Source organism: Rhipicephalus microplus, chromosome 5, assembly GCF_043290135.1.
Source record: "Rhipicephalus microplus isolate Deutch F79 chromosome 5, USDA_Rmic, whole genome shotgun sequence".
NCBI lineage: Eukaryota > Metazoa > Arthropoda > Arachnida > Ixodida > Ixodidae > Rhipicephalus > Rhipicephalus microplus.
In genome coordinates, this window is record NC_134704.1 from 197,538,131 (window position 1) to 197,563,197 (window position 25,067).

General features: G+C 43.9%; 2 protein-coding genes across 10 annotated transcripts in view; one reads left to right on the forward strand and one right to left on the reverse strand.

The window, feature by feature from the left end:
• LOC119173582 (uncharacterized) overlaps positions 1-17,769 on the forward strand; it is a 56,106-nt gene extending 38,337 nt beyond the window's left edge. For 5 of the 7 annotated variants that reach the window (XR_012895551.1, XR_012895550.1, XM_075896338.1 and 2 more), the window contains one exon: positions 14,845-17,294. Coding sequence is in view for 5 of the 7 variants with exons in the window: in XM_075896338.1 (XP_075752453.1) it covers positions 14,845-14,964 (120 nt within the window). In the remaining 2 variants the exon portion in view is untranslated. Of the gene's footprint in view, positions 1-10,374; positions 10,489-14,844 lie in introns of all 7 variants that reach the window. The other 2 variants (XM_075896342.1, XM_075896341.1) reach the window with 2 other exon arrangements.
• The window catches only part of PolE2 (DNA polymerase epsilon subunit 2), a 340,119-nt gene that overhangs the window by 22,374 nt on the left and 292,678 nt on the right, over positions 1-25,067 (reverse strand). The window contains exons 10-11 of one of the 3 annotated variants that reach the window (XR_012895549.1): positions 18,192-18,368; positions 16,403-16,489 (exon numbers count right to left, since the gene is read on the reverse strand). The exons of 1 other annotated variant lie outside the window; for it this stretch is intronic. Coding sequence is in view for 1 of the 2 variants with exons in the window: in XM_037424387.2 (XP_037280284.1) it covers positions 18,192-18,368 (177 nt within the window). In the remaining variant the exon portion in view is untranslated. The remainder of the gene's footprint in view (positions 1-16,402; positions 16,490-18,191; positions 18,369-25,067) is intronic. One more of the 3 variants, XM_037424387.2, reaches the window with a different exon arrangement.

Here is a 25,067-nt window from a genome sequence, read left to right on the forward strand (position 1 = left end):
ACAAAAGAGAGCTAGCGGAGCGTCCGAAGTTAATCAATAAGCGTAGAGTAGCCGACATCAGAAGGTATAACATGGAGTGAATTGAGCAGGCTGTAAATAGCGGCAGAAGCCTAAAAGCTGTGAAGGCAAACTTGTGCATAGGCAAAAATCGGATGTATGCATTAAAGAACAAGGAGGGCAATGTCATAACCAATATGGATAGGATAGTCAAGGCGGCGAAGGAGCTCTACAGAAATCTGTACAGAAGCCAAAACAGCCAGGATAATATCGTGAGAAACAATAATAGTCCAGAGGAATTCGTCATCCTACCAGTAACGACAGGGGAAGTAAGAAAAGCCCTGAAAGGAATGCAAAGAGGCAAAGCCGCTGGTGAGAATAAGGTAACAACGAACCTCCTGAAGGATGGCGGAGAAATTGTGTTAGAAAAACTGGCCACCTTTATATAGGAAGTGTCTCTTGACGGGAAGGATACCAGAATCTTGTAAGAATGCCGACATCATCTTAATCTATCAGAAAGAAGACGTGAAGCACTTCAAAACTACAGGTCCATCAGCTTGCAGTGATGTGATTGACTTGAGCTGTTTTGGAGCAGATTTTTGGAGCAGAAAAAAGTGCATTTTGAAGCAGAAAAAGATGATTTTAGAGCAGCCAAAAATGCATTTTGGAGTGGGAAAAATGACTTTTGAAGAAACCAAAAATGCATTTTTGAGCAGGTTAACTCTTTTGTTATCACGCCTATTCAAATCGATCACCAGTGATTGATGTTTTTGGATCATCAATTTTGGCATGTTAACTTTATTTCTCGTGCATCCAGCACTTTCTAGCGGTTAGTCCAGCCACTCAACTTTAAGAATCATTTGAATTTGGCGGTTTTGGCAACATAGCGCCTTTTGACAGACCTTTGCGTGAACCAATGTGCGTGGATTGTTAGAAAAGTACACCAGGCTGGCAAACTTGACAGAACTGACAAACTTGACAACACCGCATGCCACACGAAGCTTAACTCTTTGTTAACCTTTCAGGTTAGTTACCTCGACTGTTCGAAACAGTATCGTTCTAGCGATCGTTTTCTCGTGTTGGTGTTGTGCCCCGGCAACACTCAACACGTCGTCAACTTTCATTTGTGCTGCGACATGCTCACCTGTCTTTTGCTTTCTGATTTGATATTACTGCTTTCCGGCGACATAGAACTTAACCCCGGACCCCCAAATGCTGTTGACCTCCTATATGTCTTGAGCACTTTTAGGCAACTAGAGAACGAACAGGCAGCATTGCGCACTGAACTAAACCAGCTTAAAGAAGCATGCAATCAACAATCCATTCTTCTGACATCTTTTGACCAACGCGTTACAGCACTAGAAACAAAACAACCCTTTTCACCCACGCCTTTAATTAATGCTGAAACAGGCCAGCTAAAGCAAGAAATTGCCACGCTTAGAGCTGCTAACATCGACGTAAGCAATCGCATGCGTCGGAATAATCTTCTTTTTTTTTTTTTTTGTCTTGATGACGACCCCAAGGAAACATGGCAGCAATCGGAAGATAAAGTTAAAGCGTTTTGTTCGATGCAGCTTTCCTTGCCGCTGCTTTCAAGCAACATTGAGAGAGCTCACCGTATCGGCACCTTTACAGCCAGCAAAAAACGTCCTGTTATTGTTAAATTTTCCAGCTTCAAGGCTAAAGACGGGATTCTATTTTGTGAACCCAAGCTGAAAAACACCAATTATGCGATTAGAGAAGATTTCGCTGCCGCCACTCGCTTGGCCCGCTCCAAGCTTCTTAAGTATATACGTCCTGCCAAATGCGCTTTTAAACTGAAACTTGATAAACTTCTTGTAGGTAAACGTGTTTACTATTACGACTGTGTCAGTGACACCATTGTAGAATGCACCCAAAATGTCTCTGCTGAGCCTTCACATACTGAATCATCTACAAATGCAAGAATTATCACTGATTGATATCATGTGAAGGCGTCCATGACCTTGCCACGCTATCGGCCCTTAACATCCATCTTTTTATCATCGCTTTCACGAATTGTCGCAGCGTAATCCCAAACGTGACCACCTACATAGCCTAATCGAAGACGTTGATGCAGACATCATACTCTTAACAGAAACGTGGCTACATCCTGACATTAGTGATAATGAAATACTCCCATCTAATCTGAACTTCAGCATATATCGTCGTGACCGGCTGGACCGAAGAGGGGGTGGTGTTCTCATTGCTGTCCGCAATACCTTGTGTTCCACTTTTTTATTCCACGACGACACCCTCGAACTAACATGGATCTGTGTGCGAAACCGCACAGTTACAGCTGTATTTGGTATCTGCTACAGGCCTTTGGACAGTCCGAATTCTTTCTGTTCATTACTCGAGCGTGCCTTAACTAAAGTCAAAGAAAAACTTCCCGATGCCTCTATCTTTTTTTTCGGCGACTTTAACTACCCTTCAATCAGCTGGCCCCTCCTCTCCACTCCAAACGCCTCCCCAACAAACGAAGCTAATCAGTTCATCCACCTTACTCTAGACTTTAACTTGCACCAAGTCATATCATACCCCACTAGAGGGAACAGCACACTAGATATTTTACTAACCACGAACCCTGATGATGTAATAGTGTAACGGTGTTACCTGGTATCAGTGATCATAGCGTTTTGCACATTTGCTTATCCTTGCCTCTCATAAAGAAGTCACCCGAAACTAAAACGATCACAGATTACAAAAGAGGAAACTATGACGCCATAAATATGGGACTAGCACAATTCCACGAAACCTTCCGGCATTCCTACCAAAATCGTACCGTCAATGCTAACTGGGAACTGTTCAAAAACAAGCTCATAAGTCTCAAAAATAAATTCCTCCCTACTATTCTTATCAAAATCGACTCACTCAACCAGTGGTTCACTAAACGCCTAAAATCCTTACTCAACAGAAAAAAACGCCTATACCGATCAGTGAAACTACGCAACAATACCGACGCCTGGGAAAAATATCACCTGTGCGCCGATCAGTACATGAAAGAGGTAGCTGAAGCAAAAGCTAAATACTTCTCAGTGGATCTGCTATCTATCCTAAAATCGTATTCTAATAAGTTTTGGCGTTTGCTTTCACCAAAGTCAAGTAGCAACCAAATCGAACTTGTTGATTCAGGCGGTCAACCGATAAACAGTGAGGATTGCGCATCCGTCCTTAATGACTACTTTGCATCAACATTTAACCCCGCCAATAGCACTGCCGTCTCGCCCTCTCCCTTCAGTTTCCCTCGAGAACTCTCCCCATTCGACATAAATCCTGATGGAATTTCTAACTTAATTCGTAATCTTAAACCTTCATCGGCTGGCTGCGACTGTATCACCACCAAGCTTTTGAAAAACACTGTCCATTCCAGACGAGTGGAAAAAAGCCCAGATTATACCAATATTTAAGTCAGGCAACCGGTCAATCCCAGCTAATTACCGTCCAATTTCTTTAACGTGCATTTGTTCTAAACTATTTGAGCACATTATAGCATCTAGTCTCATGAGCCACCTTGAATCAATTTCTTCCATCCACTTCAACACGGCTTTCGCAAACATTTTTCCTGTGATACCCAGCTCGCCGAATTTACGCACGACTTACTTAATTCCATGGATAATAACCTTCAGACAGACGCCATTTTTCTGGATCTTGCAAAAGCCTTCGACCGCGTACCTCACAATCACCTGATTCGCAAGCTAACTTCTCTTGGTATTCCTCCGAATTTATTAAGCTGGATTAAGCACTTTTTGACGGGACGCATGCAGTTCACGTCAGCTAATAACTGTCAATCAGCATTTGCTAAGGTAACATCCGGCGTGCCGCAAGGTGCCGGTTTATCGCCCCTTCTGTTCCTCATCTACATTAATGACTTGCCGGCTAACATTAAATCTAATATCCGACTTTTCGCTGACGATTGCGTCATCTACACCGTCATCAATAGCCCTGCCGATGCTAATAAGCTACAACGCGACCTCGACTCAATTGCTTCATGGTGCAATAAATGGCTCATGCCCCTAAACATAGATAAGTGCAAATCATTATCATTTACCCGTAAGCACGCCGTACTTGCCAACCTATATTCTATTTACGCCGTGCCCATAGCTTCCGTATCATGCTACAAATATCTTGGCGTCCACTTGACTTAATCGCTATTCTAGATCACCCACATCGATTCCATCTGCTCTACAGCATCCCGTACACTCGGCTACCTTCGACGCAACCTGAAGTGCGCATCCTCCGATGTAAAAAAACTAGCTTTCATCACCTTTGTACGACCTAAACTTGAATATGCTTCAGCAATCTGGCATCCTTCACAAGCCTACCTAACAACTAAATTGGAGTCCATCCAAAATCGCGCAGCTCGCTTCATATCTTCGCAATACTCACACAAAACCAGCGTTACCGAGCTAAAACACCCTCTTTCCCTTCCAACTCTTGAATCCCGCCGCTTGATCACCCGTCTATGCCTTCTGCACCGCTCCTACTATCATCCACGCTCAAGACATCAGTTGCTCTAATCTGCTCACAGAACTTCATCGCGCATAAATCACAGCAGGCCCATTGCACGCATAAATGGTCGGACAACAGCATTTATCACCTCATTTTCTCTTAATGCAATAGCCCTCTGGAATGCCTTACCGGATGACTCCGCTTCATGCGCCGACAGAGAAACGTTCCGCACAAAACTGAACGAACATTTTTTCAAGCCTCTCTCCTGATAATCTCAACTACTTCGTGTTTATTGCCAATCGTTTTAGAACTGTACTTAGTTTTGCTCTGCAATTGTTTAACATATGTAAAGCATTCTGTATTCTTTTTTATCTTGTTCTAGTTCGTTCATGTGATTTCTGATTCCTGTCTCCTGTGTAAACTTATTTGCTTTTATTCATTTATTTATTTATTTACTTATCCTGTTGAACATTGTACCCTATCTTGTTACTTGTCCCCCCTTATGTAATGCCTTCGGGCCTTTAAGGGCGAAATAAATGAAATAAAATGAAAAGTGCGTTCGCCTCGTGGTTACGCTAAAGTAACATCGAAGTTCTGTAATCAAAAAAACCTTCGCAAGCCTAATATCGAATTAAAGTGTCAGCTTCGCAATTTGACTATGTTGAGCAGTAACCATCTCCATAAATTTATGCCAGATATTCAAAAGAGAGCTATTCTTAGGAGTAGGGAAAAATTGTTCTACAGAGAATATTCACGAAGGTCCGCCACGTGTTTAAGCTGTTGAGCTGGCCTTCTCTGACAGTTTGCAGCAGCTTTGGTTTTCCTTGAATTGTTATATTAGACACAGGATCGCATTTACATACCTGCCAAGTTGAAGGATTCTGAATCCGGGAGATTTCCGAAGGAGGGGGGCATTAAAAACAAGAAGAACCGAACAAACAAAAAACATCACGAAAAACAAAAGGGGGTGGGAGGGGGTTCTCAATTGCAAGTGCCAACATCAGCGTTGCGGTCTCATAGCGGCTAGGAGTGACCGAACACACGAGGGTAGAGTTTTAGGGGCGAAGCTCCTTAAAGTGGCACCTGTTCATCCCTCGTCGTGGTACGTAACATGTCTTACGCATTGACGTGCAAGGTGGTGCAGGTAGTAGATTTCTCCTGTGCGTTGTTAAACAATAAAAAATTCGCAGCGTGCACGTTGACTAAAAGCCGAATTCTCCTGTCTCTCATTCCCCATTAGTAGCCATTGGCATGTACATTGAGCACTATCTGACAAAAAAGGGTTGCTACGTCATACTCGCTGGGCGTAACCTTCTCGGTTTTAGAAAGGTTTAGCGAGTGTTGGGCTACAGTGCCATGAATACAGTGAACTAGTATATACAGTCCAATCTCATTAATTCGAACTTCCGGTTAATTCGAACTCACAATGAGGTCTTGTCAAAGCTATTTGCCTTTGTTTGGGAGAAAAACACACGGTAATTCAAACGCCAAAGCACTTCTAACGGTTAATTCGAACATACCGCGCTCCATAAATGCTCGCAGCACCCTGCCCTATCCCGAGGTGGCACCTGCGACACCTCAACGCTGCGCACGAAGGAAATGAAAACGAAGAAAAAGGCTGCGGTGGAATGTTCTCTGTTTCAAATGCCGATCTGCGACGCGCCTGTGTTACGCTTCTCCCGTTTCTGTCCCTGCCACGTAAAGACCCTTCTCCTTCAAATGCCGTGCCCGAAGAGAGAGAGGAAAGAAAGGCACTATTTTCTGCAGCCCTTTCGCCTTGTGGGAGCACGGCTCGGCGCCTTGAAAGGGGGGGGGGGTCCTCTCAAGGCGTCGATGCAACACTTCCTCCTTTCGCGTCCCTGCCACGTAACCTTGCTCCTTTCAACGACAGGCATGAAGAGAGAGAGAAAAAAAAAGCTGCCGTGAAGTGTTGGTTTTCTCTCAAATGCCGATCTGCTTCTCTCCGCGTGAAGAAGCTCCTTCTTTCTCGTCACGTGCTGGCCATGCTGCGGCTGCGTAGCGGAGAGTGGGAGGCTCCGGTACACAGTCATTGTTGTCATCGTCTTTAGAAAATGACGGCGGTGGACATTTCCGCGCGCAACTTCTTTTGCCAGGAGAATGCTGAACCGAAGTAGAAATGCTATGCAAGCTGCGTGCGAAATTGATTGATTCGCTGCAAGGCAAACGTGTGCAGCCGCGCATCACCGATCAAGGCAAACGTGTGCAGCCGCGCATCACCGATTACTTCAATTATTAACAGATGTCCTGTGATTTGTGAATAAGTGTAAGTGTTCTGAACCTTCCCCCTCGTGTGTTAGCGCAAATGCACATCCGCCACTGCATGAAAAGCCCTCCGTTTATTTAGCTTTCATTAACTCATTCGAACTTCTTTTAATTCGAAGAAATTTTCGGGCCCCTTCCAGTTCGAATTATCGATATTCGACTGTGCCATGAACTCAAGGTGGTTGAAGGTGGGAAGTAGACACGAAGCGCAAGCCATGAAAAAGTGTGCGCGTGCCACCTCTCCTTTAGTCCTTGGAATGTCCACTGGATGACGATGCTTCTATATGCGGAATATATGATGAAAAGATGCGAGACAATGATACTTGGCGTGTTGACTAGATGGACGAACGGACACACAGACTGATGCATGGATGGACGCACGGATGGCTGCACGGACGGATGGACGCATGGACGGACACAGGGGTGGATGCATGGACGAACGCAGGGACGGACGCACGAATGGACGTGCAGATGCACGAACAGACGCACGCTCAGATGGGCAAACGGACACACGGACAGTCACACAGACAGATGCATGGACGGACGGAAGCAAGAACGAATGGACGGACGGATGCTTCGCCCCACTCTCCATCAATCACCCCGTGAATATGCTGCCATTTTTTTCACTAAGGTGAGAGTCTTAAAAGATCAACACAACTAGCAAAATCTATTTCAGTCAAAACAACTCGCGTGTGTCTTCCTGGGACACACGTGAAAGAACGAGACGGCGCAGTGCCGCAAAAGCACGGGTCAACGCTTTGTTCACTGCTAGATTCTTTTGACAGGAATGCCAAAATGCGTCTGGCCCCTTTTTAGTGCGATTGCAATTATATGGACAGCCCAGGCTGTTTTTTGCCGTGACCACCGCCGCTGTCCTTCACCATAAATGTATACGTATCTGTATATATGAACACTCAAAAAATAAAAAAGCCACCCGCGCTCAGCGTCAAGCTCGTCACGATGCGCCGACGCGTGCTTATCTCTCACGTGTACTTTGCCCCATGGATGGATGTCTGTGCGCCCAAGCTTATCCTTTGGTGGGGGAATCGTGTGCCTTCGGCTTTCACTGAAACCAAACCGTTAGTTGCAGGACCCACAAAGGTCACTTCGGTCTTTGCACAGGCCCCTTTTGCGAAAACAGCGCGCTTTTCATACACAGCGAGGTAAAACAACTGGGACACTTGTTAGTTTGTACTCATCTGAACCTTTGATTACGTATCGTGCATCGTTCTTGTTTAAACAACGCGTTACGTGTAGAGCGGTAAACGCTGTTCACTCCCGTCCTGCGAGTATCGTTCTCGTGCGTCAATCTGCTTGCCGTTCTTAGCGTTACATTCCAAGTTGTTGCTGTCGCATTAATTGCTTCGCCCTTGCAGCGTAACTGTAAATTTTAAAAATTTTTTACGTATTTACTGCCTTTAACCTACTGCTGCGTGCCTTCCTAGCTCGTAGATCGCTATCGCGTCGCCGCGACCGCGGTTTTGAGCGTGGCGGTTGTGGCAAACGGTAGTTAATTTTACAATCCCCATGCGCTTAGCTGTGCACGCGCCTTCAAAACTAAGTCCTTTATGCCATCTACGATAGCATCTGCCGCAGGTTTGTCTGCATAGTTTGCAAAAAGCAGCGTTGCTTTGACTGGTTGAGCGCACACTTTCGGGGTTCTCTCATTTACGTCGTCGCCATACATGATCGTGTCAAGAGCGATCGCGGCTTCATCCTCAGCGGTTGTGGCAACAAAAATAACACGCACTGTAGTGCGCCGGTCGCAAGCATACTTTCGATGTTTCAAGTACGCTACTCTCGGCCTTCGTTCGATGGTTTCCGTACTAAAGTTTGTATCACCCACCGCGATCAGGAAACGTGCTTGGAACATTCAAACTGAGGCCCAATGAACATAGTAAAATTTGGCTGGGGAATTTAGGAATTTGTATCTGCTGCAGTTTCGCATCACTGAGATTATAATGTCCATTTACATGAATGCCTCTTTTATTTATACTAATTTATAATAAAATAGGGTAAGTTGGAAAAGACTGGAGCGGATTTAGCTGCTTTTTTGTCAATGCGGTGAGATCAGGCAAAAAAAGTTTGATTTCCGGGAGATTTTCATCACAACAGTACAACCGGAAAAGGCGGTCAAAATCGGGGAGTCTCCCAAGCAATCCGGGAGACTTGGCAGGTATGCATCTAGTGCCACTAGTCGCTCCTATGACACTGTCATCACGCGCATGGGTGCGCACCAGCGCGGCAAAGCAAATGCGCTGCTCGAAACTGTCTTCTAACCCCACCTGAATTGAGTGAGGACAAACTTAATTCGAGGATGACAGCACCTCAGGTTCAAGTTTTATGGTGATGATGTTTTGCGTCAACATGAGGGAGGTATCCGCAGTTGTCCATGGGATTGTTTTGTTTACATCCTCAAGTTGTCTCTTCTGCCAAGAGTGCATATAGCTTCTGACCTTAGTGCACAATCCTAAGGCTACTCTGGTTACGTGCATGTCGTCCACACTTTGCTGGAGCGCGGTGTGCTGGCACTGGCTGCGGAGCCTCTCCTAATGGCAAGACGGCCCCTGGAACACATGTTGGCCCTGACTACGGAGCAGTGCGATACGTTTCAGAACTGCATGCGATATTGTCCTTTTTTTATTACGATATGTGCAAAAATGCAAAGAAATATGCTTGGATGCATATATTGAAACGCCAACCTATACAGAGTGAGCTGGCTCATGGAAAGAGTTTACTCTAGATGAAATAGCGATGTCATCTCATTTATAGAGGAATTATTCACACCATGGGTATCCATCTGTATTAGAACATCTGGAGACTCTTATCGCAAGACAACAAAAATTCACTGAAAAAAGTGTACTGAAAGAAGTGTACGAGTACATTTGTGTCTCATAAAAAAGCATGCAATGCTTCACCGCATGACATGAGAAACGAAGCAGCACCTCAGTTCCAATTTTCTTTTGCTATGAACAAAGAAATCCTTAGTACAACATGCATTATTTTTGGTACTGTTCCTGGGCCATATATACACAAAATGTATATTCCGAATTTTCTTTGAGTATTTTTGTATATAGTACGTGTTTTATTTTATTGTTTACCAGCTGGCAACCAAAAATTACACACTTTTCACAATCTTCTTCATTCTAAAAATTTTTGTTGCTTTACAACATATATTTTTTGGGGAAGAGCATTTCATTGTGCAAAGTTTGGTATGCTGCAATGTGTGCTGGAGTACTTTTCAAACTGGCAAAAATGACATTCTTGAGACAAAAGAAGAACAACCATTTTCGCGTGGTAACGAAAGAGTTAAGGCTCACTGCCAAGTGGGACACTGGCCATGTGAAGTAAAGCAGTGAACTAAAGAGGAATGCTTTTGAATTAGGAAGCTCTGTGCAATAATGGATGTTTGGAGGTGTTTGTATAACATCACTGAATATTAACCCAACCTAATTCTGAACTTCCAGTGAATTTTTTAATACATGATGCAACCAACTACGAAATGGTGCTGCATTCTGGCCACCAAAATAATGTAGAAGAGCAGTTCCTATTGAAGAACAAATAAATCGCTACGGAATTTTTTTCAAGACTAGCAACACTGTTTGACTTCTTTTTTAATTGCAGGAGAGCTGTTGTCTGGTTGGTTGTCTTTTTGCCTGACATCTGGTCAAGGGCTGCAGAGAGTCGTGTTTTTCCTTCAACAAGACTGGCAGTACAGATGCGCTCGAGTCTCATCCAGTACGTGGTGTGAGCGAAACGGTCCACCGAAAAGCTTCAGTTCTTATGGGTCGCGAAAACGCTTATCTACGGGGCTTTCGTTGTCTCAGAACATTCATAGACGCTCGTGGCGAAAACAGGCACGGCACCAAGCACGTCTAAATCGCATCACAAAAGCTTATTGACAGCACTCCATATGACCATGAAGTTCGCGGCTGCGTGGACTGTGCAGACGAAGCGTGATGCACTTGGCGGCGGGGTTCCGTGACAATGCGCGAAATGTGTAGCTACGACGACAAAACAAAACAGAGCGCACTGTGCTTGGTATCGCATTTTCGAGTGCCGACGCGTGAAACTGCTGACCGCTGTTCCGAGCAATCTTGACAGTAGAGGGGTGGGGAGAGGGTGACGAGCTTGACTATGGTTTACTGCCGAATCGTAAAATTCCCGTCCACGGTTCCGACGAGCTAGTGCGTGATGTGCTTTGTTACCTGAAAAGAAGCATGTTTCCACGAGTATGCTAGCATGTCATTCTCGCCCTCAAGGTTCATGCAACGCCTCTTCTAGAAAGATGCCTGAGGAATGGCTCGCGCTCCCAGCGGAGTTGGCCTGCCTTCAGTTTTAAACAAGCTCCGCGCGGTGGCACTCGCGACCGACACTATCATCACGGCGACGGGCGGTACCAGCTAAGCGTTTTTCATCTGCGGCCCATAGGGGCGCGTCAGTCGAGAGTTGTTCGAGACCTGCAACTGTGCACCACTGTTTCGGAGGCTATGCAAAGTGTTGCGTTGTTGCACCGTCCGCCACAGGTGACGCTAGCGACCGAGAACATTTTCAAAATGAAGGAGGGAAAGGGTGTGGCACCTGTTTTTTTTTCTCATGCGGCAGGCACCTTCTTAGAGGAGGCCTTGGTTCATGTCACCGTCAGCAGAGTTAAGCCTAAAAACGACTCCTGTGACGCACCGCTCTTGTAGACTGCGCGCCCGCTCATGGTAATCTCAGCAAGCATCAGCTTACAATTCCTAACTAAAGCGAAATTATATTCTAAGTGATCGTCGAGCCTTGAACACGTCACAAAGTAGCCATTTTCGACAGCCATGCCCTCGTGATGCAAAAATAGTAGACTACGATTTCCCAGAGCGAGAATCAGGCCAATGGCGAGGTGAGCTGGGGCAACATGGCGGCCACAACCAATCAGGGACCTCGAACTGACCTTCAAACATTTGCTTTTTGTGAGCTCGTTTCTAAAGGGAGGAGCCAGCTAAGGTGGGAAATTCGAACACGGAGAAATACTCTTTCCTATGAGCCCAAGAAGCCTGCTCCCGTCCGCGCCATTGCGAAGCTATAAGTTACTGAAAATCGCTTTTTTTTCGCGATTTACAGAAATATTTTTGCTACCTAGGAGGCTGAAATCAATATTCGAAGCACTTCTGCACAATTTTCAGGATAGATAATTTGGAATCTGATAGAAAAAGAGCTCCAGAAACAGAAAACTTCATTTTCAAAAAATTGAATTTTTTGCCATTTCTCGATACGAAAGCCGCGTCCGCCCTTAATATTTGTACTAGGTAAGTCTGAGTTGACCTTTGACAATGAGTTACAAAGAAGTTTTAAACTGGTTCGCTAGCTCACGGCCCTTTTAGCTTTCAGCCGTTTCTCCCTGCTGTCTTTTATCTATCGGCCAAACAGGATTAGCTCGGAGTCTCCGACACCGGCTTGCAGTAAGCCGTTCCGTCCAAGGTGCATTTTGGATTATTGATATGTGAGGTTTAACGTCCCAAAACCATCATATGATTAAGAGAGGCACTATAGTGGAGGGCTTCGGAAATTTCGACCACCTGGGGTTCTTTAACGTGCACCCAAATCTGAGCACACGGGCCTACAGCATTTCCGCCTCCATCGGAAATGCAGCCGCCGCAGCGGGGATTCAATCCCGCGACTTGCATCGCAGCACCCGAGTACTTGAGACACTAGACCACCGCAGCGGGGCCAAGATGCATTTTCGACGGGTCACGCTAATTCACAACAGTCTGGGGACTATTGTCTGCGCCTACCCATAAATCAGAGTCTAACTGTATCCCCCCCTCCCCCCCTTCCCTGCCGGACATTGATTTTCCTCCCACGTGTCAACATTGGAAGGTCACAGGCCACCCCTAACCATGCACAGAAAGAAGGAAATGTAGCAGGATGTAGCAGCTTTCCCGACTTGGCGCAGTTTGGCGCAACTATCGCATTATTGATGCCACCGAGGTCTTCCGATTTGGAGTAATTTTTGGAGCACCAAAATTTTTATTTTGGGGCATGTTAGAGCAGCAAAATTTTTCATTTGGAGCCCTTTGAAGTAGTGAAACTTTCTATTTTGGAGCAATCTGTAGATGCTAAATTCAATCTTGGAAGAGAAGCAAGTTGCATGTACATTCAAGCATGTGAAAAACCATTACGAGGCTCTTGTGGAGGGCTAGAAATATTTAGATTCATTGCAAATTTCATTGAGACAATCATCTTAGAAGCACTCCCTATTTCAGTTGGTGATACAAAAATAATGACGTCATGGTGTTGAGCATTTTGGAAAAACTTGTTCAGTGACTATTTCTGCAGCAAATAAACAAATACTGGTTGAATAAAATTGTACTTCATGAAATAACAATATAAATACACCTAGGTGGCTATCAGCAAATATGGTAGATAAACGCTGTGACGTACAACACTAGAGACTCACACAGTCCCAAATACATTTTCCTAATATGACTTCAAAAATAAAAAAAAAAAAGGTTCTTTTCATTCACAACTGATTAGACTGCTAGACGTAAAATGACGGCATTCAGCTAGTCTCAGAAAGCAACCTCCTCAAGGCACTCATCTCTGTGCTGAAACTACACAACTTAACAAGCTTCATTTTCTTTTTGCAGCAATACTTTATGTGGCTAGGGCATTCTGTCTAGACTAAAAAAAACCCCATACCGTGTCCTCGGAAAAGCAGCGCATAAAAAAATCTCATAGGGTGCCTTATCCATTCGACTAAGACAACTCAAAGGCAAGATTCCTTTTCTTTTTAATGGGATAGCAATTATATAGACATTTTAGACTGGTTTTTTCTCATTTCCAGAGGTGTAACCAAAAATTTAAAAATTTCTGGCGGGGGAAAGGGAGTGCACCTACCTTGATCTGAAGGGGGGGGGGGGGGGGGGTTATTTTATTATATTTTACACGTGGGTAAAAGCGCGCAAGCGGAGGCGACGAACGTGGCTAAAGCAGAGATATGAGCTGACCTATCTCCTTTCTACTGAGGGCAGATGCGATACACCCTGCGTGCAGAGCCTCCCATCGATTGTTACTCAAGCAGAGAGGAACGCATCGCTCATGTCAGAGGAACAGGAGAGAGCTAGAAATGTGAGGGGGATCGGGGAAAAGAGGGGGGGGGGGGGGGGCGATGTTATTAACTTTGACTTTAAGGATGTGATCGCTGGCACACACGCTATTTACGGCTTGTATACCCTTGTACCTTGTACTCTCAACGCAAACAGACGGTGTGAAAAGTGCTTCGCTTTCTAGAGCAGCACTGAGCCTTGATCTCAAGGTGGCCACACCATTGTCTTGCCATTTCGGAGGTCCATTCGTACGTGCTGATCGTGCAGAACAGATAGAATCACACTGGTCTAGACCAGCGGAGCGGGTGCCTGTCAACATTGTTTTTGGTCGCAGCTTTCTATCTCACGTTAGCTACAAGCTAGGTTTACTTTCTGTCTCACGTTAGCTACAAGCTGGTTGGTGGCATTACGGCATCTCTCTTTACATAATATTGAAGAAAATGCTAGCTGGAGCGGCCAGCTGGGCGCTCTAGACAAGTCTGATCTATTTCTACGTGCATCGACGTGCAAGAGCTATTTCGGGGGTCTCTAGTCAACCAAGTCGCGGATATCGAACACCGCGCGTGCAGCAAGTTTTTGCGAGTGTGCGGACCTTGGAAATTGCAACCCTGCCTCTGGTGCTTTTCACGGGTGACGTCAAGCTTTATTATTTGGTATAACAATGCAATTTATTATTTATTAGTATCACTTTCATTGCTAAGAGCGTCAGTAAAACTAACAAATTATAGCCTTTAGATCTGATATTGCCGATTTCGCGTAACTAAAAAAAAACGCTGGCTAAAGGAAAAATGATCACTCTAGTTGATGAAACTTTCATGCTGTCAGTTATCTAAATGCGAAGCAGAGGTTAGTAGCACAGAAAGTTCACGAGCAGTTTCAATATGCCTCAAGATAGTACGCCCCAGCTACTTCAAGCAACGCAGTGATGTCCCCTCCACCCCTCTCTCCAAAACGAAGCAATAAATGCAATGCCCTAATGCTCCTTTTTTTTTTCTTTTTTTACCGCCAGCTCTGGAACACAAGACTCTGGAACACGAGACTCTGGAACACAAGAAGCGGATGTTTAACAAGGCATAGCCGCTTCACAGGCCTTCCGACACCAGAGCCACCAGTGATGGCCTCACTATAGCTGCGCGTATAAAAACCGTATTGCGGCTGCTCCAACAAGGAAGCATGCTTTTATAAATGAAATGATATTTAAAAAGAAAGCGCGCAAGAGTTTTCGATTCGAACCTTAGCAACCTCGAGTTCGAAAGGGCAGGGTTTTCTAGGTGCTTTTACAGCCACAGCGATAATAAATGCGGATGTATGTGCTGGTGGAAGGAATTACAAAACAGCTCTTCTGTATAATGATCCATGGATAAAGTATATTAGAGGAAAAGTGTCAATGCATTCCTACTATTTACGTGTTCTACTGCGAACGCAAAGCACGGAAAATCAGATCCTGATGTCCAGACATAGACATGACAGAAATTCTGGCGGCACGCGTGTAGTTATTATAGAAAATTACTTTGTGACATGCCGTGCAACTCTTCAAACGAGCTATCAGCAGCATTACTAGAACAGACAACGTCCGACGATGAATCGCCGCCAGTTTCACGCTACTGATTGAATTGGACGTCAGGAGCCCTTGCGGAGAGCGTGTTTTGCCGTTAACCGGACTTGCATAACACTGAGTGGCGTCGGCACCTAACATAGCATTGTGAATTTTAGGACGCACGCGCGACCGCTGCTTATTCAGCGTAATAAAATAAGTACATGATTGCTATTTTGGTGGCCCCGAGAACAAGGTGCACATGTACTGAAGCACCGGCGTGGCTATTGCCAGTGATAGACTACCCCAAATCCGACTTGAGCGCAGTTTAGCGCAATTTCCGTAAACAAATTCTAAACAAGTTTAGAGATGAATGCATAGAACTAGAACTCACATGCGAGATACTTTGCTCTAATAATTTGCAGTCTCTTATACAATGATTAAGTGTCTCTGCGGAGCATGTTTGCTGGCAGTATATTCTGCATTGAGTGAGACCACTATTGAATTTCACACTGGTGCATTCAAATATTGTTCAATGAGGACCAATGATCATGTACTTAGGCTTGGAAAAGAAGAAAAAGGGGAGGGGGGGGGGGCACATTATACCTGAGCAATAGTTTCCAGCTGCAAAAAGGCCCGGTGCCCTGCTTATATCATATTGCATCGGTTCATCCGCACCACAAACAAAGATTAATTACGACGACCTTCATCCGCGAAAGAACTAGGAATATTGCGGTTATTACATGCATACATTCTGCACAGTCTAAAAGGAAATAGGCAAGCGATATGAGGTGAGAGTTGTGTTTTCCGCACCACAAGCTTAGTAACATTTCTTCCCTAGAGGGCAAAAGGTCGCAAGGGTCTGCAGTGGCTATAAAAAGTACTATGAGACGCATGCCAACTGTTCTTTCAATTGTTGTGCAAGAGTTGCTTACTATATTCCTCATGTATTCACATATATACATTTAGTTTATGTATCAACACACGCCTCAGAGAGTATCAAAATTAATTGAATGAAGCCATCCCATCGCACGTCGCATCTTCAGTCATGCAAATGCAATTTCATCTTTGAAGGCCTGGCAATCTTGCACAGTCACTCGAACCAGACCATGCGAGAAATCCGGGAGACATATCACAAAGAACACCACACTTTGTTTAAGTCAATTAACCTTCTCTATCATTACAACACAAGAAGCTTAACCTTATTAATCAACTGCAAACACGTGCCTGGGTTGTTTGCCTTTTTATGCCTTTTTGTGATAAACGTGATGCACGCCCATTTTTTTTACATGTTTTTTAACACGTGCGATAACCTTTCAGTGGTGAGTGAGTGTTTCCTGTGAGCATATTTTTTTCCTGGTCCTATACTTTTTTCTTTTCACATTGAAGTTTTATTCAAACCCATAGTTACAATGCCAAGAAAATTTGGTATGTGCATATCATGCAAGCAACGTGCACATGATCTAGTGAATGTATTTTATTTTACAGAAAACCGGTTATTTGTAAAGCACTCTTTAAATATACCAGAACCCTATAATTTACTTGTAAACAGCATGAAAGGACATAGATTTCAGCATCAGGCCATCTCCCTTTCCGTAGGAAGCGCCCACATGAATATCACGCCGCTAACATAATAAATATAGCATTAAAAGCATAAGTAAATGAACTCATGCTTCCAATTCATCTGCACTTCTTTGAGCCATCGCTCATTCCTGATAAAATTGCATCTATTATTGACCATCAAGCATTTCTTAAATGGTTGCATAAATATTATTCGAAATAGCATCATATCGTCACCATTTATTGTTTTTTTCTGCAAAGTGGTACTACATCTTTAATATAAATTTATTACTTTTTTGCTAGCGTGTGCCAGGTGTGTCATTTTGTTTTTGTTTTTTAATAAAAATTCTATTGCTCTCTTACTATATATACCTACATGTTTTCGTTTCTTCTTTAGTTTTTCTACATTTCTTGCTGGTTATAACTTTTTCTCTAACTTATTTTACACATTCTTCATTTATTTGTTTCCGTGTATTTATTGATGTATTTTTCTATATTTTGTATTTGCCCCTTACTGAATGCCTTTTGGTCTCTGGAAGGTATAAATTAATAAATAGATAAATGAAAAACAAGAGCGACTTCATCATACTGACTAGTGAGTATAATTCTGATATCATGAACGACAACCGGCTTGTGTAGCATATGATGTAATGATTTCAGAGTTGCACTTCATATGACTATAAACGTATAGACTTCACCTTTGCGAACTTCAGTCTACATCCTATCCAAGAACCCTTAGCTCTTCATTTCACTGATTAAAAGGCAGTCTTAATGCTTGGAAAACGAAGTCCACACCTTAATACTATCTATGACCAATAAAACAATGCTGTATACACTGTACGCACGCGTTGTCACTAATTTGCACGTTCGAGTGGGCAACATACAGGAGATTCAAAGTTACCCGAATGATCCTTCAGAGGTTTGCTTACTGATCATCATTCACATCATGAATATGCTGCAATTTTTTGCCACGACTGAGCATTAGCGGTTTACAATGCTACGTCAACACACCCAAGTTTTCAATATGTTTATCTGCATAGACCTGTCTCTTGTTTAATTTTATGCATTGTTCAAGAGAATCATGCATGCGATTGCAATAATGTTGGCAGCTCCAGGCCAAGAATACGAAGAACATTTTAATGTTAATTATAAATTTTTGCAACTGTTTTCCAAGCTCTCCTAAATATGATGCTATTATGTGCCTGAGCTTATAAAGACCCAAAAATATGTACCGGCACTATTTCCTTGAACCAGCTACTCACGGGGTTAAAGAAGACACATCCTGCATGTTCGACGGTAAAGGCATCGCAGGCGTCGAAGCAGACCACTGCGTCTGGCAATGGATGCAGCCAAAGAGCGAAGTCCCACTCCCAGTAGACAGGTGTCACTCCAGGCGACACTGGGCTCAGGTGCGCATTGGCTGCCAGGCTCCGCGTGTACTGCACATGTGAGGCACCTTTCATGCGTGATCCAACTGGATGCTATTCCATGTTCAGAATCGTCTTGTGATGATTAGATATGTTTGATGAAGTTTGCCACTTACAGTGATATCATAAAAGAAGATAAAAATAGTTTGTAGCGAGAAAATGCCATTTTGAAGCAGGCATGCATGTGTCAAAAAGCGTAACAATTTGGGCTGTGTAAGCAGCAAAATTTAGAATGCAAAGCGAATTTGGATATTGAAGTGTGAGTGCAAATCAAATCGAATATTTTTTTTACTATTCCTCAAACATTTACAGAATATTCTAATAGCATCAAGTAAAATTGCTGGAAAAAATTATGGACCATCTCCCCGAAGGGAACTATGATGAAATGCGAAGCAAGAGCAGTGCGCATGCTGTTGACCTGGCTGAAACAGGCGTCGACACGGGCACTGGAAAAACGGTATGAAGGACACAGGAGGCGGGTTGGGTTTCGTGTAAGTTTCATCGCAGGTAAATGAGCCATAAGAGTGTTTCCACTCGACATGTGGTCAAGCGTTGCGGGCAGTGGAGAGGGTGAAGCGAGAGAGAAATGAGTTGCGAGCGGGCGGAGGAACAGCACTACTTAGGTGTGTTGGGAGGAGAACAACTGGGGGGGAGGGGGCAGTGCAGTGCCTGGGCACGGAGATGCAGACGGACAGAGTTAAACAGGCAAGTCACAGAGCTGCTTTGCATCCAAAAAAAGCTGGAGAGGATTTGTAACCATATTCCTATGATATATCAACATGAAAGTGTTCTTTTTGCTAGGTTGATAAAGCGCTAGCAGGGTGGTATTTCATAGTTTTATCAAGAATGAGGAAATGTCGAGACTTTTGTATTTATGTGCATGTCGATAACACTTTATGCACGAAAAGCAGAGATGCTGTTCCCTCAGCCTCTTCTCCTGTTTCAACTTTCAAGTCCAGCAGACCATCTGGCATTACAACAGGATCTCGACCAAATAACATTCTGGTGCTCAACATTGTAGGTGGCGGTAAACACTGCAAAATGTAAACTAATGACATTCAGCCGAAAGCAGTCAAACTCGACTTACACATATTCCCTCAACAATAAACCTATATTGGCAACAGACCACTATAGGTACCTTGGCATTAATTTCACTTCGAATCTATCCTGGTCAATGCACATTGAAAAATTTCTGCCGCGCACACACGGATACCTGAAACGTAATTTTCATATGGCGCCATCCATAACACCTAAACTAGCATATCAAACATTTGTTCGTCCGCAACTCGAATACACATCAACCATCTGGTCACCTCACCAAGTCTATCTCATCGACTGACTAGAATCTGTGCAAAACCGCACTGCATGTTTCATTGCGTGTAACTACAATCGCTATTCCAGTGTGACTAACCCGAAGGCTTCGTTATCACTACCATCCCTGGAATTGCGCAGGAAGATAGCTACTCTATGTTTATTCCATAAAGTCATCTACAGCACGCACGTAAATACATTGCCACTAACAAAGCCCCATCACACATCTCGCAGGCTTCATAATTAGCATAGTTTTGCTCGTCATTTTGGCCGCGCCCAAGCATCTAACGCATCCGCGCTAGCACGTGCCATAGTTCAGTGAAATAACGTTCCTGATGATGTGGTATGCATCCGTGATGACGTGGCGTTTAGGAATAAAATACTAACTATATATGACTGTGTTTCCTAAGCAAGTATATTATATTTGTGTTCAATCATTGTACATTAACATATAGAACCGTTCAAAATGTATAACGAATGATAGTGTCATATTACTACAGTGCATGTTACCGAACATTTTAGCAATTGTATAATACGTGGCTTTTGAACTCTTTTAGTTTGTTTTGTGTTCTTTTGAAATAACTATTGTATAGTCCCCCTCACATAATGCTCCTACCTGGAGCCTGTGAGGTATTCGCAAATAAAACTTCTCTGGAAGTGCAACTGATAAGGCAGACAAGGTTTTTCTCTCTTCGAGATAGGAGTTCCAAATATGCCCTGTAGATGTACACAACATTTACAATTTCGGATGCTAAAAATCTTTTGGACTTCCTGCCACTATTGCAGGTCCAAAACAGCAATAATTGAGCTCCTACTTCTTCCAAATCTATCATCTCCATCTTGCAACCAGCGTTTGCTTGAATCAATACATTTGCGACCAGAACGAAGCATGAGAGGCAGCTTTGTTGCAATACAGGAGTATGACGAGGCGAGCCATTTGAAAATCTGAAGGGGCTACTTTCAATAAGACGACTGTATTAGCAAAAAGTTCGGCTGTGGCAAAGCCTGAAAGGCAGCTTTGCCAGTATACAAGAATGTAATGAGGCGAACCACATTAAAAATTTGAAAGAGTCATTGTTAGTCTGATGTTGACTGCATTTATCTTTATATTTGGGAAGTCTGAATAGTTCAAATAGTAAAAATTTCAGTGTTAATCGAAAAGCAAACTCTATTAGAAAAATATTTGAAATTTTGAATATTCACACACCCCTAGTATCAAATAATTCCTACAATTTTCCCAGCCACTAAAAATATTCATTCGAGAACTTCAAAACTAAAACTCTAAGGAGGAGGAGGAGCATTGAAAGAGGAAGGAAAAGGGAATAGCCAGTTTTCAGACCGGCTGGCTACCCTGTACTGGGGAAGGGGGTAAGGGGGGGTAAAGGATTAGAGAAAAGAGACGTTGAAAAAAAAAAGGTCATCAGACGATCCACGACGCTGCTTACAGTCTGTCTCTAAGACCACTTGCCCACAAAATGCGCAACAACGCTCTCAATGCCTTGCGTGCAGAGGACGGTCGCGGCCAGCGTCCTAATACCCTTTCCTTCAACGATTGGCAATTGTCTAGTCTATCTAAAACCTTCGATAGTTCTTTTTAGGCGCATTGAAGCGAGGACACTCGCAGAGAAGATGGGAGAAAGTCTCTGCGCAGTCACAGTTGTCACATGTCGGGCTGCTGGCAATTCCGATTTGAAACGAATAAGCATTCGTAAAGGCCACCCCAATGCACAGACGGCACAAAAGTGTGTCCTAAGTTCTGGTTATTCCTGATGGAAGACGGAGCTGTAGGTGTGGGTCCAAATTATGAAGGCGGACGTTGGTGAATGCCGGTGAATTCCACTGAGCGAGTGTCAGTTCTCGTGCAAGTGATCGAAGCCTTGCAGCGGCGTCCATTCTTGATAATCATGAGCAGATCGGGCTGCTTTATCTGCGCGGTCATTTACATCAATGCTGCAGTGGCCTGGTATCCATTGATACCCTATGTCGTGTTGTTTCTCTATAGCCCGGTGATGAAGCAGTCGTATTTCAGCAATTAGCTGTTCGTTTGGTCCATGACGATATGGCGAGGCAATGCCCTCGTGGGCTGCTTTAGAGTCGGAAAAGATTGACCATGTCTGCTGCCGTTCTTGAACTAGGAACTCCAGAGCGACACGAATGGCGAGGAGTTCTGTCGCCGTGGATGATGTCAGATGCGAAGTCCTGAACTTTATCGTGATGAATTTCTCCGGAATTACCACTGCGTCTGTTGAACTTGTTGAAGTGACCGACCCATCCGTGTAAATGTGAATGTGTCCACTGTGTTTCTCATGCAGAAACAGTAATGTTTGTTTTAGGGCCAAATTTGACAATTTTTTCTTCTTTTGCATTCCGGGGATGGTTATCAGGGCTTCCAGTGAATGTAGACACCACAATGGTAACGACGGTCTTGCTGCATGCGTGAAGTTCGTGGGAATCACTGTGCGATGTGGGGCAATATTAGAGCAGAACGCAGATCATGGCCTGGAAGTTGGAAGGGAGGCGAGGTGATGCGATTGAATCCGGGTGGCATGTCTTATGAACGTTCTTAAAGCATCGACACGAATGTAGATTGTGATAGGGTGTACATGAGCGATTGTGACAGTCGCTGCTGAGGATGCGCATCTCGGAAGCCCGAGGCATATTCTCAGAGCTTGAGCTTGTAATGACTGGAGGATGCGTACGTTTGTTATGCAGGCCTTGCCAAGCACAGTAGGCTGTAGCGTATGAAGCCAAGAAAAAGTGCAGCGTAAAGTTGAAGCATGGCTTGTACCGATGCACCCCATGATTTTCCCGCAAGAAACCTTAGGACGTGGGTGATCATGGTCAGTTTCTTGTTCATGTGAGCGATATGAGGGCTCCAAGACAAGTCACGATCTATTATTACTCCCAGGAAACGGTGGATCTTTTGATAGCTGATCGTGTGTCCATTAATTCTGATGCGGTACGGCGTCATTGTCTTGCGCGCAAACGCAACCAGTGAGCATTTATCAGGAGACAGCTCCAGTCCTCGTCCTTGAAGGTAGTTTGGCATCAGTGTAGCCGCTGTCAGAAGCCTGGCTCGTACGTGTAGATGCGTGACTTCTGATGCCCAGATGCAGATGTTGTCCGCGTATATCGACAGATGTACGGAGTATAATCACAATTATTTCCACAGTGCAGGTGAAACTCAATGAACTACAAAAAACAACTAGATACACTGAAAACAAGACTGCCTTAGTCAATAACAAAATGAGAGCGGTACAACAGCATAAATATAATTTCAAGCAATTTTCGGAGTAGCAGAATTTTTAATTTGAAGCACTAAAATGCAAATTTGTAGCAGCTTACAGGAAAGAAGATATCTATTTTATATCATGACAGACCAAATTTGAAGCAAAGAAGACTTACATTTAGAAAAACAAATTATGTGCAAGCCATTCAGCACAACCTTAATTTAAATTATTCAGAGTAAACATGAGCACTGCTGTTTCAATTAAACTAGTATAATTGGATTTACCACACTGATCAAATAACGATGAAGTCAACATTATCACTTGTCGTGTTTGCTATATTTTTTGACAGAATCCATGAATTAAAATGTAGATCTGCCAACCTGGCGACTTTAAAATTCAAGGAATTCATAAAACTGAGAAGTAGGGGTGGCAAAAAAAACTTGCACAGTTCTTTTTTTTTTAGGGCGGCACAAGTGTCATACACTGCTCCGAATTATTGCCAGTAACTATTTCAGACGTCAGCGATCATACTAGTGCTCACAATTATGCGGTAGTATACACGAATGGGTGATTCAACAAAATTCGTTATGCCGTGAGTAATGCTAACAGCCCCTTTCAAATCATAATACGCTTTTTCGCAGGGTAATGATGTATTGCGGCAAAGGTTAGGTTTAGAGCACAACATCTCAGCTTGCTTGCAAGGCACGTTCTACCAAATAAAGTAACAGCGGTGCACGCTCGTTGGTTCGGCGGCAGCACTGGAGATCTATCGCTGGGACAACGCAACTAAAGCAACTTCAAGGCAGAAAAAATGTCTTATGTGGCAGGTAAGAATTTGTGGTTAAAAATGTCGCTTTTCGCCCACTTTGTCAACACCGGAAAACAACCAACTTCAGCTCCTGCTGGCCTATTACAACTTATCTCATGTCCCGAAACATTTTTTGCCATTGTCGGAATAGGCTTTGTCCGACCACTTTCCGTAACGCCAGCAGGCCACCACTGGATCTTCACAGTCGTCAACCATCTTACATGATACGTGGAGACTGCTTCTCTATACACTAGTTCTGATTCAGACGTGGCCGCCTTCTATTTAAATCCACTGTCTTGCATCATGGTGCACCTCGCGTGCACTTGTAGTGACCGAGGCACGGCCTTTTTGTTCACAATTTTTCAAGAAATTCTAAAAACTTGTGGCACACTTCATGAGACGACATCAGCCTACCAGCCACAAACAAATGGCCTGACAGAGCGATTCAACCTGACTCTAACCAACATGATATCCATGTACATTGGACCAAACCATGATAACTGGGACAAAATCTTGCCATTCGTGACGCTTGCACACAACACTGCTGTTCAACAATCAGCCAGATATTCACTTTTCTTCCTCGTCTACGGTCGTGCGCAGACATTCATTATCGACACTTCTTTCTCCAATGTAACCATGAAAACCTCTACAAATATGCCAGAACATTTCGTCTCCAGGCTCGATGACACTTGACACTGTGCTCGACTCAACACGGAGGCCAGTCAACAAGACTGTAAGCAACGCTATAACAGCTTTCGTCAAGGCGTCACTTTCTGTCCTGGAGATGAAGTACTACTTTAGACGCCTGTTCGTACTCCCAGATTGTGCAAGAAGTTTCAATCACGCGTTCTCAGACCTTACGCTGTTTGTGATTGAAAATCTTTTGTCAATTACCTTGTCACTCATGTGGAGGGTACCTCGGACCGTGGTTACCGTCCCTCTGAGATAGTTCACGTTTCTTGTCTGAAACCCATAGATAACTGTACCTTTCCCACCTAAGTCTCCGCCAGGCTCAAATGCGCAGGGAAAGTAGGTGTAAGCATTACGCTCCATCTTCTCATCTGTACATACTCATCATCACCACTCCAGTTTGGGTTGTGGGAATATAATTAAGACATTAAAGAAGAGTCTTGAGGATATTCGACATTGTCTTACAATATACAGCTTCGGCAATGCTTAACATTCTTGTAACTCATGCGTAGTCATATCTTTAAGCCCGGAGATCGTGCACTTTTTTTTCTGCACATAGCGCAAATGCTGAGATAAAAAGAGAAAGAAGTAACAGCGCTGGAACATAACGAAGATGAGAAGACACAGTGCCGACTAACAACCATGTTTTATTGTGTTTACACATCAATATAT